Raw genomic sequence first — 12,325 nt, 5'->3', positions numbered from 1 at the left:
CTATTGGCACCTTTGTCAAAAAATATTACATACAGGAAAATGAAAATAAAAATAGCAGCTGACCTCTCATCAGAAACAATGAAGGTCAGAAGACTATACAGCATGGCATCCTTTAAAATGATGAAAGAAAATAAACCAACATTCCTGAATTTTATACCCAGCAAAAAAATCTCTCAAAAATGATGGTGAAATAAAAATTGGGAAAATATGTCCTGAGGGAACTTACATGGCAAAAAATGGTAAAGGGAGCTCTTTAGGCTGAAGAGAAATAAAGGCAAGTGAAAAACCCCAGTAGACAATATTTAACATTTCCTTTCAGGGCTCATACATACTAATAAAGAACAGAAGGAAAAAACAGTCTTTTATAATTATGCAGATATTTACTGTTTTTGCTACTCTTTACTCCTGAAGATCTTAGTTTCCTTCTGATACTATCTTGCTTCAGCCTGAAGAACTTTATCATTTGTTTGAAATCAGACTTCCTGGAAATTCTCTTATTTTTCTTTCAACTGAGAATTTCTTCATTTTGTTTTCATTTCTGAAGGATACTTTTGCAGGATATAGATTTCCAGGTTGATAGAGTTTTCCTCCACCTTTCCATTAATCTCAAGTGCGTATTCCTTGATCACGTGGAATATTGTTATAATACGGGCTTTTAAATCTGTGTCTGATGATTTCAACAGCTGGGTTATGTTGGGGTTGACATCTGTGCTTTCCTTTGAGGCTGGTTACATTTTGATGATTCTCTGTAAGCTGAGAAACTTCGAATTCTATCCTGAATGTTGTGATCTTATGTTGTCTAGACTAGATTCTGGTATAGTCCTCTGGAGAAAGTGGATGATTTTGTTTGGGCAGGCAATCAACTTGGTTAGGTTCAGGCTGCAAGTTTTGCCTCTCCTCCTGTGTGTGGTTGGACAACTCTCAGCTTAGTTTACAAAGCCTCTGCTCTGCTGGTTTGGGACGGTCCCACACTTAGAACTGCAACTCCTAAGTTCTTTCTCAGAGTTTCTATCTCTCTCCTACATTTAACGATCTCTTCACTCATCATCAACCCCCCCCCCCCCCATAGATTAAAGCAATAAATACAATCATTTAAAGTCCTGGTATGCTAGCTCCAAAATGTGGGTTTACTTTGGTTTGTTTCTATGAACTAAGTTCTCTCAACTATAAGTCAACTTTTACAGTTTCGTCATGTGTCTAGCGATTTCTCATTGTGTACTAAATATTTTGGGTGACATGTTTAGACGAATTTCCTTCATAGGAAAAGCCACGAAAGTTGGACTCACTCAGTGTGGGTTCCTCCTTTTAAGAGTCAAATCTTTTCCAGTTTCTGTCTGCTCTTTGATTGCTCTTTAGTGCCTTCAAACAGTTTTTGTGCGTCTGTGTGTTTTGTCCAGAGTTTATAATTGTTACAGTATGTTTGGTATCATGCAAGCTACTCCATTACTACCAGAAACTATACAGTCTTTCTGGACTAAAGAACGCTTCCTTTCCACCCTCCATCCCCCCCCCTTAGAATTCTGCAGAAAACATTTGAACTTATTTTTTCCAAAAATCTCCCTGAGATCCTGCTCACTGTCCTCTTGCTCCAACACCCACACAAGTGAAAACAAAGACAGAGAGAAAAGCAGAGGAGTTTGGTGAAGGCCCCACAACAAAGGCGCTTCCCCAGCTGTAAATAAGTTTGACCACCTTTACTATGCTTTCTCTACAACACAGCGATCAGATACTTCCCAAGTGCCTACTAGGTGCCCTGAGTCTTCAAAGAACAGTAACATATTAATATAAAAATTCACCATAGGAGGCAGAAAGTTCCAAGTGCTGTGAGAGAGAGAATCAAAAACGGCCACAGGAATCCAGAGGAGAGATGAATTCCAGCTGGGAGGATGGAGAGAGGTTTTGCAGAGGGACACAGGGAGTGGGCCCCCAAGTGCTAATTCAAGCAGAGACATTTATGCATTTGTTCTTGCTGTAGCAGTCTCATGGGACTGGAGGTGGTGGTAGCTGCTAGTATTATATAAGGTCTTCTACATGAAGTGTGAACTGCAGACAATCTAAATGGCACCATATGCAGTTTAGCAGGAAGGCGGCATCTCAGGACCTCCCCCCCAGGCCTACTCAGTCAGAATCAGCATTTCAACAAGATCCGAGTATTTCATATGCACATTAAAGTCCTAGAGGCATTAATATAAAGCACTTTGTCTTTTTTTTTAAATCCTCACCTGAGGATTTTTTTTCCATTGCTTTTCAGAGAGAGTGGAAAGGAGAGAGAAACATCAGTGTGAGAGAGACACATCGATTGGTTGCCTCCCGCAGGAGTCTCGACCAGGGCCAGGGATCGAGCCTGCAACTGAGGTATGTGCCCTTGGCCGGAATCAAACCTGGGACCCTTCAGCCTGCATGCCGACGCTCTGGCCATTGAACCAAATGGGCCAGGGCTAAAGCACTTTGCCATTCACTGGAACTATAATTGCAAGAACTCCGCACATTCTCTACTCCCAGAAATCATCCATGTGGTAGGAGGCGATGGGGCCCAGGAGACCAACAGGTGATATGGACTGAGCATCGACTCCTGGGGACCTTATGTATGTTTTGTCATTTTACGCTCATTAGGAAGCCTTTGAATTAGTTACTTTCATTCAGCAGATAAGGAAATTGAAGGTCAAGATCACAAGGACAGTGGCAGAACCTGAATTTGAACCCATATCTGACTGACTCCAAAGCCTGTAACCTGCTTTTCATTACAGCCCACTGTCCAAGTCTGGTCTGTGGCTCAGCAGGAATCAGGTGCTGTTACGGTTGTGCCACTAACGAATTCAATGATCTTGGTTAATTCATGCTACCATTTTAGAACTCAGTTCTTCATGTAAAAGCTGATGGAGGCTGAACTAGTGAAAGCTCACAAACGAAACAAATGAATCAAGTGGATATTTGAGGCATCACTGAGTCTGAGTGTTGGGAACCTCTGTTGGGTGATAACCAGAACCCATGTAGCACAGGGTAGAGAAAAGATTACAGAGCACAGGATAGAGAAAAGAGTACGGGACCAGAAATGAGAAGACCTGGGTTCCAGTCCTACTTGTCATTTATTAGTTGTAAGCATCTGTTTCTTCACCTATGACATGGAGATAAATGATCTATACCAGCTCTCTCTCAGTGTATTTGACTGGTTCGAGTGAGATTATGCATGAAAATATTCTGTGAAGTGATATATTAATACAGCCAGTCCTCTAACTGCCTTAATTTTCATAACACATATTAGATATTTATAAATAAATTAATTAAGGGACATGATTTACAATCTGTAGGCCACGTAGCAGCTGGGAACAAGCTCTGGCAAAGCCCATCAACTCTGTGCTTTTGTTTATCCTAACAGTAGAGATAAAAGGTGATAAAAGTGCGCACAAGCTCTGAACCTGCGAGAGAGCTGGTGGCGTCGGGAAAACAAAGCCCATTATTCTAGAGCAGGGCATCCTTGCAGTAGAATTTTCTGTGATGGTGAAGTTTCATCTCTGTATTATCCAGCATGGTAGCCACTGGCTACTTGAAATGTTGCTAGTGCAACTGAATTTTAAATTGTATTCAATTTTAATGAATTGAAATTTAATTAGCCATTTGTAGACAGTGGCTACCATACAGAACAGAGCAGCTCTACAGAAAAGTGAGATGTGGATTTGTTCACTAACGTGAAGGCTTTATAGCTATCTTCTTAAGGTCAACAAGTAAACTGACTTGCCTTTTTCAATTCTGAAACTCTAGCCCTAAATGACTCCCTCCCCCAGATAAAATAAAATAAAATAATAAAATAAAGTATTTTTATTGATTTTTAGAGAGAGAGAGAAAAAAGGAGAGGGAGAGAGAAAGAGAAACTTCGATGTAAGAGCGGAACATCGATCAGCTACCTCCTGCACACCCCTCACTGGGGACCGAGCCCACAACCCTGGCATGTGCCCTGACGGGGAATCAAACCGGCATCCTTTTGGTGCACAGGATGACGCCCAACCAACTGAGCCACACCAGCCAGGGCTAAATAAAAAATTTTTATAGCATGATTTTTAACAATGGGAGGTTTCTCTGGAATCCAATGATCATCTGTATAGCCACCCAGATGATACCAATAAAATGTGACAGTTACCTAAGCAAAAAAATGTTTTGTTTTGTAAGTATATGTCTCATCACCTGAAAAGATATAAAACTGTACTCCCTTGTCTTTAAAATTAAAGAAGAGAGACTGAAAAGTACTAGGCCCTGGGAGCGGTCGCTCAACAGACCGCCGGTCCCCGCAGCCTCCTACCTGGCATTTTCCGCTCTCCGGCTTATGCACTGGTGCAGGTAGAGATACTCCTGAGGTGCACTGGTGGACAGGGCAGGCTGCAGGGGGTTGGACACGGGGGCTTCGAACGTGAACAGGGTCGGCTGGCTGGAGTGCGACGGGGCTGAGGATTTTCGTTCTCGGAGGAGGTGCTGATTGGAGCTGCTGAGCTCGGCTGGAGAGGAGCGGGGACCGTGACTGGCGGAGGAAATGTTCCTCAGGGAGTCTGTGAGAAGGAAAGGACTGTGTGAACGAAAAAGGAAAGAAAGGTGTGCTTCTTCCAAAGCAGGCTGTCGCGAGGAAGGATCCGGTGGCAGCTCTCTCCCCCTCCCAGAGAGGAGGGCTGGGAGCTGGCCCCTTGGCCGAGGAGGAGATGCTCTGTCCCTCGCCACCGCTCCTGGCGTCGCCCGGGAGCCACTCTCCGCCACAGCTGGGGCACATCTGCCCCGCTTCTGGGAGGCACGGCGCCCTGAGGCCCAGGGGTACGGATGGAGCAAGGCTAACCTCTGGGGCAGGGAGTCCTACTGCCTTCCTTCCCTTTGCTGGCTTCTGCCGTCGTCACCCCCCTCAGAGCTAAGGCTGCTCTGTTAAATGAAGCTTTGCTCCTTGAAGACGCAGCCGCTGAGGCCGGGGCCGCGCCTTGCTGGGTTAATGCTAGAAGCACACACGCATTTGGAGCTGTCCCTTCAGACTGGTCCGGGTCCTCTCAGAACGGCCTTGTCTCCCATCCCCAACTCCTGCACCTACCACTCTGTCTGTGGGTCTTTTTTCTCTAAGTTCTTATCTTAAGCTCTAGTCTGTCTGTCTGGTTAGAAAGGAAGCGAGGTATTAAGGACAGATAATAGCTTAGAGTGCTACGCCCCACGCCAAGGGCATTCTTTACTGGGCTGGCTCTCTAAGCTTGGTTCAGATTCTTAGCATAGCATACAGGGCCTTTCCCAGTCCGACCTGTTTCCTGCTTTTCCCCTCCCAAGACGCAAGGCAGCCCCTGAGTACGCAGCCCCTTCCCCGCGTCTCTGCTTTGGCCCCAGCTGTTCCTTCCACCGGGACTGCGGGTCGCCCTCCCGGCCCTCGCACACAGACCCGGGGACCCCACACGGGGATCGCACTCTCTCGGAAACCCCCCTGGACTTGGCCGCTGCTCTGGGTGCCCGGAGAGCTTGGCCCACGCGTGGCTACGTCCGCTGTCACCCCGCTTCCCCGCCTCGCCCACGGGTTTCTAAGAACAGTGACTGATGTCGTGACAGTCTCCGCATTTACCCAGTAAAGGCCGGGCACACAGAAAGTTCTCGGTCTGTGTTTGCAGAAGGGGCAAACGTATTCATTCAGCACATCGTAATTCCAACAGGGAAGCTCCTTGTGCAAAAGAAATAAAGGTTTCAAGGCGTAATTTCTGGTGATGTGACAGCCAGCATGATTAGGGGGTAGTGTTTTAGTGGTGGCGACGGTGGCTTTTTAGGGTCATTCGAACCATTTCAGAGGGGACACAGTTCTGTTACCGCTCCCTGTTACCCGACCTTCCTCAGTCTGCGCCCTTCGCACGGCCCGAGGCTGGGTCACCAGCTCAGTAAAGCTCCGCAGCCCTAATTACTCTCCAGTCGTTCCTGACGCTGGGCAGGACAGCTTCGGCCCGTGTACAGCAGAAAAACCCACGGGCCTCGGGGGACAAGCTGTTCCAGCGACAGCCGAATTGACCTCCGAAACGAATTCCCATTACGGGTCTCGGAGTGAACTGGACACGTGCTAACAGAATCAATGGCTTCATTACTCCATTCGATTTGCAAGATGAACTCTCTCATGGCAGAGGAGAGGGGGCCCATGCCAGGGGACGGAGGAGCCACGGCGCCAGGGATGAACGCAAGCTGAGGCGGGCGGAGACACAGGGAAGGTGCAGAGGGAGAAGCTCCGGGGCAGTTCTGCAGTCGCCGTGGTCTTTCTGGTCTCTTCCCCCTCCGCCCAGCTCCTCAGTGAGCCTCTCCCTTCTTCGGGGTTCTGCCCCAGACGCTGCTACAGCTTCACTCGCATTCAGGGGCAGCCCCTGGGGCATCCTGTCCACTCTCACAGATTCAGCTACCACCTGATGTGAGGACAGCCCTCAAGTCCCCGACTCTAGCGCAGCTCCCTCTCCTGGGCTCCCTGTCGCGTGTCCCTCCCTCTGCTGGGCACCTCCGTTCAGACGCCCCACACGCAGGTCAAGCTCAACATCTAACCTGAACTCCCCAACCCCGCCCTGTGTTCTCCATCTCAGGGAGGTGCCTCAGCATCGCCACCCAATCAGTTCTCCCAGCCAGAGACCCAGGCGTTACCTGTGACTCTCCCTGCTCCTCGGGAGCCACGATGCCATCATGTCTCTGCCCTGCTTAGAACCTTTCAGTGGATCCCTGTTATCCTCCAGGTGACTTACAAAGCTCTCTTTCTTCTCTCTCAAACCACTTTCCTGTTTATTTCTTCAGCCTCGCTTCTCACCAGTATTTTCTTGCATTTCCAAGAGAGTTTCAGGGAAACAGCAATCCTCTCATCACTCCGCCGATCAGGCTATGAACTCAGGAAGGGCAGAGGGCCTGTCCCGTTACCACACTTCATCCCCAGCATCAGCCCGTGTGTGACCCTACTCCGTAAATACGTGTTGATGAAATAAACGAGGCACAGAGCATAGGAAGTCATCCTCCCTCAGTCGCATTGATTCCTCATTGTCAGGTTCCCCCGCAGGACAGGAAAGGCCATTTTTGTCACAACCCACTTACCCTGCCTCGCCACCCAACGCATCCTCACGCTCCCTGTGTTGAAGGCCTGGGCTGTGGGGCTGTGTAGAGGAGGAGTGACTTGTCCTCCCCTCCAGGGCCCTCCGCCTCCCGCTCAGGCTACGGGATCAGGTCTGTGACCCAGTCCGTTTGCCTGCAGGCCTGGAGAAGTCCCTTCAGCTCTCTGGGTCTTATTCACAGATTGACACAGGGTGGTTATAAGATGAAATGCACCAAGGGTCTAGAAGACTCTGCATGCTATAAGTACTCAAAACATGTTCTAGTCACTTCTGTATCCCTTGGTGCCTAGGACAGTCCCAGCACACAGTGGATCTTCAAAACATATCTGTTGAATAAATAAAAGAATTTTCCCTGGCACAAAAATCCAAATATGTCTGTTTCTTGTGGTCAAAATCAGAGATGTTTTTAAAGGTCTGTTAATAAGATGAAGTAGGGGTTAGGATGCGCGGGGCCCACAGACACCTGGAATTCCATCCTACCAGCGCAAAGCCTTATCTGTAAAACCAGTTGGCTCTGTAATGGTTTGAAGCCCCAGAAAAGCTCTTCCAAAGCTGTTTTTGGCACAGCGCTTTGCCAAAATTCCACTTCTGCTTGAAACTTTAAACGATTTCTACCTGAATTCATGTGACTATTCCTTGGGGTCTGTACTGGGTTGAACAGCGTGTCCACCCCCCCCCCCCCAAACTCCAGACTACCTGAATGTCAGAATGTGACCTTTTTTGAAAACAGGGTCTTCAGGATGTGATTGGTTAAGGCGAGGTCATACTGGACTCGGGTGGGCCCTAATCCAATAACTGGTGTCCTTGTCAAGGAGAGAAAACAGACACAGTGACACACAGAGAACACCACGTAATGACAGAGGTAGAGACTGGATAAACGAAATACAATATATCCATGTAATGGAATATAACTCAGTCACAGAAATGAATGGGCTACCGGTGCCTGCTGCAACACGGACGGATCTTCCAAACGAGATGCTAAGTGAAAGAAACCAGCGATAAGACTGCAGACTGTACGGTCTCGTTTACGTGAGACGTCTAGAACGGGCAAATCCATGAAGATGGAAAGTAGGCTAGTGGTTGCCTGGGGGGTGGGAGTGGACAGTGACTGCTAATGAGGACACGTTTCTTTCTGGGGTGATGGTTGCACAACCCTGTGTGACAGACTGAACCTCTGAACTGTATACTTTAAACGGGTGAATTTCATCCGGGAAATAGATCTCAGTAAATTTACAAACACACACACACGGTTTGACAGCTCCTCAAAAAGTTTAAACATAGAGTTACCATATGACCCAGCAATTCCACTCACAGGTATACACCCAGGGGAATGAACACAGATGTCAACACAAAACTTATACACAAATGTTCACAGTAGCATTACTCATAATAATAGCTAGAAGTGGAAACACACCAAATGCCTATAAACCGATCAATAAACAAACAAAATGTTGGCATAGATGTACAATGAAATATTACCCAGCAGTAAAAAGAACAGAGTGTGGATACATGTTATAACATGTAGGAACCAGGCAAACATTATGCTAAGTAAAAAGAAGCTAGATTTCATTTATATGCAACATCCGGAATCGGTAAATATAGGGTCAGAAAACCAGATGAGTGGTTGCCTAGGGCTGGGCTGAGGATGGGGAATGGGAAGCTAATGAGTGTGAGATTTCTTTTTGGGGTGATCAAAATGTTCCAAAATTAGATTGTGGTGGTGGCTGCACAACCCTGTGAATATACTGAAAAACACTGACTTGGGTACTTTAGGTGGGAGACACATGGTACGTGAATTTAGGAAACACACACACACACACACACGAGCCCTTTACGAAGATGAAGTGTTAAGTATACGCAAGAGGTTAGCAATTGTCTAAAGACATCCGACCTTTCATTTTTATTTGCTTTTTGAAGAGAAAACGGAACACTCAGTAAATACCAAGTCCTTACTAAAGTATATCGAGTAAGAGACATTCTCTCTTACTTACCTTCAGTTCCCCACACCTCCTCCAGCCCCACTGTTCAGGGCTCCACCCCACAATCACAGCAGGGCAAGGCAATGGGAATTTCAGCAAAACAAAACAGCAAGAATGCACGGTTTGGGGCAAAAAGACCCAAGCGGTTCGAAATTCCACCTCTCAGCGACTGGACGTCGTGCACGTGACAGGAGTCAGGAGGCCAGGGACGGGGCTCCAGCTCTGCCAGGCGAGATGCCCAGTTCTGGTTCCACACCATCCAGCCGGGGGAATAAGCCCCGGCCTGCCTGCCTAGCTCGCTAGGCTGTTGTAAAAGATCAACGAGATAGGGGTGTGCAAACAAACCTGTCCACTTACAGAAACCTTTCCGAGGATTTGTTTTTATCGTGCGGGTACCTCCTGAGGGAAGGAAAGAATGGTCAAGATAGAGGAAAACATTAAATGGTGTGTGGCTGGGCTGGTCTTGGTAACGTGGCTGCAATGAAGGCTCTTAGGTCATAGGAAGGTCAGTTATGGAGCAAGAAACAAATGGATGTTTCCAGACTTTGGGCCTGGGCTTCTATCTCCAAGTCTAGACTGAAGATAATGCCAGAAAATGCCTGAGTCAATTTGTTTTCTTTTAAACAGGGTTTTGTTTCTCTTCTTCTTCCTGGCTTCTTTTTAGGGCCCTACAGAATCACTCCCCTTCCTTTCCACAATCACCCCTGGGAAGCCTGCCCAGCATACAAACACCCCCCCCCCCCTTCTTGCAAAACTCTAGAACAGGAAAGCTCTGAAGGATTTCAGTAGAGGAGCCCAGCCCAGGCCAGCCGTCAACGGGCTGGTGATAACAGGAGCAGGAAAGGGGCGGTGTCGGGACTTTCTGGAACAGAAGGCTGGCCAAATAATGACTGGTCCCCTTATCTCAATGCCCTTTTTATCTCTATCCTTTCCCCCACAACTCCCACCCCAAGCCTCAGTGGGTCTCAGAACCAGTACCGTGGTGGATGAAAACACATGCTGGAGCCAGGATGGATCGAAAGCCTGGCTCTGCTACCTCCTAGCTCTGTGGCCTCGGACAGGCTACATAAACTTCTTTGACCCTCACTTGTTCAGCAGAGAGAATACATGCTTTGTAGGGCTGCTGCAAGGACTAGGGACCATTTACAGAAAGCGTTAAGGATAGGACCCCACCACTCTCACTGCTCCTATTATTCCTGGAGAATACAGGGAACTGGGGGAGACCTTGAAATTGGCCGTGAGGAGTGGAGTTTCTTTCTAAGCTGGAGTGGATGCTTGGAAAATAACTGTTGTCACTGTGTTGGTCAGAGCTGTACTCTGGGCAGATGTCATATGAAGAATGGGTGGCCAAAAGGGACAATATTGGCTATAATAATCCCAGTTGCCACTTACTAAGCGCCCACTATGTACCCATGAGCTAGATATTATTATTTCTATTTATTATTGCTTTGATTTATTTTTGGACGAAGAAGCTGAAACTCAAAAAAGGGAAACTGAAGCTCAGAAATGTTATAATGAGCTTTGGGGTCCCACAGCTAGAAAATGGCAGAGCCTAGATCTGAAACAGATCTTACTGTCTTCAAAGCCAATTCTTTTTTTTTTTCAATACTTACCCAAGGATATTTTTTCCATTGATTTATTTTTTTAGAGAGAGGGGAGGGTGGAGAAGAGAGAGAGAGAGACATCAATGTGAGAGCGACACATTGACTAGTTGCCTTCAGTCCGTGGGCCGACACCCTAACCACTGAGCCAAACTGGCCAGGGCTCAAAGCTGATTCTTTTCGCCGATGTAGAGAAAAGAGCTCCCACGAGATCCCTATGAGGGATGGTTTTGACCTTCTGGGAGGCAGGGTCAAGTAACAGAATGAGGGTCTAGGCAGAGCTCTGTGGCCTGTGGGCTGAGTGAGCCCCGGGCATGCCACGTCAGCCACGTCACCTCCACTGTCTCTGTTTACACGAGGAAGAACTTGCATTGGATCATGGATACACATCAAAGTCATCTTTGGGAAAAGTAAGAGAGCTGCTCCACAGGAGACCTAATGAGTCATGTTTACACAGAGATTTTGATTAAGATCCACTGGTTTGGATTTTAATAATCTCTGGTTCTTAAGTTCAAGGAGACGGAAGAAAGGTTAGGGTCAACTGAAATACCAAGGGCAAAGAAAGCTCTGAAAGCCAAACGAAAGAACAAATTCTTCCAAAAATCTGTATCATCAAAATTCTGAATTGGAAACTATCCATGTTCTCTTGCTGGCCCTTCGTATCATCTGACGCCGGCCAACTCCAAAGGAACAGTGTGTAACAGAAAGAGCCCTGACGTGGGTTCAGAAATACGGGAGCCCAGGGCCTGAACCTCTTTTACCACAGGGCCTCGGGGAAACCTTCTCATCTCTGAGCCTCGTTTCCATGCCGTCAAATGAGAAAGAGAACGCCTGCCTCACAGGGTTCTTTTGAGGAGCTGACGAGATGAAATATGGGGGAACAGTAATTATGAAATGCTCAATAAATGGCTGTTGGCTCGACACTAGTTCATTCCATGGTTTATTTCTAGAAGTGGAACAGTTTAAAATTCTAAGGGTTCTAATGGGGAGAAGATGATTGATGAAATAATATTTAGAACAGTGCAGGGATAGGATTCTGTGGGGTGAGTGGTCCCTGTAGAAAGCTAATTGAAAAACAAGGATTGGATGGGTGGAGAATTCTAGAAGCAAAAGCATGTTGACAGGTGCAGAGGACAAGACTAGATCAGCAGCTCCAGGTGATTTTAACTCATAGTCAAAAGCCTGAAATTATGTAAAAAGGAAAAAATGCCCCTGAATCCTCTGGCACACTTCATTATTACAGGAGTTATGCAGACATTTAAGGCCAAACACAAAATGGCTTCACTTTACACAATCAATCACATAATACGGCAATTGGAAGACACCCCAGAATCCAATGCTCATTTATCACTGCTGCCCTCCCTAACCCCCCAATCTCTCATTTACAGTTGGAGAACTGTGGCCCAGAAAGGTGAGGCTACTTGTCCAAGGGCACACAGTGCAGTGGGTCAGACATGGGCCCTGGAATTCGAATTCAGATCTCCTAGTCTGGGGGTCCTTTTGCTGTATGGAAAGAAAGGCGTATCAATGTGAATGAATATGAATCCTCCATAATGCGTGGGTGGGGGGAGGGCAATCAGGTCAGGAGATCTGAACACCAGGACACTGGCTGGCAGGACTGTTATTTTGTTCTGAGTTTATATTGCTTATAATGTTACTCACATTTTCATGG

General features: G+C 47.0%; 1 protein-coding gene across 1 annotated transcript in view; it reads right to left on the bottom strand.

The window, feature by feature from the left end:
• The window catches only part of GAB2 (GRB2 associated binding protein 2), a 146,725-nt gene that overhangs the window by 16,962 nt on the left and 117,438 nt on the right, over positions 1 to 12,325 (bottom strand). The window contains exon 3 of the mRNA XM_081154307.1: positions 4,295 to 4,538. Coding sequence (XP_081010433.1) covers positions 4,295 to 4,538 — 244 coding nt within the window. The remainder of the gene's footprint in view (positions 1 to 4,294; positions 4,539 to 12,325) is intronic.

This window comes from Miniopterus schreibersii (genome assembly GCF_964146895.1).
Source record: "Miniopterus schreibersii genome assembly, chromosome: 12".
Lineage (NCBI taxonomy): Eukaryota > Metazoa > Chordata > Mammalia > Chiroptera > Miniopteridae > Miniopterus > Miniopterus schreibersii.
Note: the sequence above shows the minus strand (reverse complement) of the source record. Positions and strands in the feature narration are given on the sequence as shown.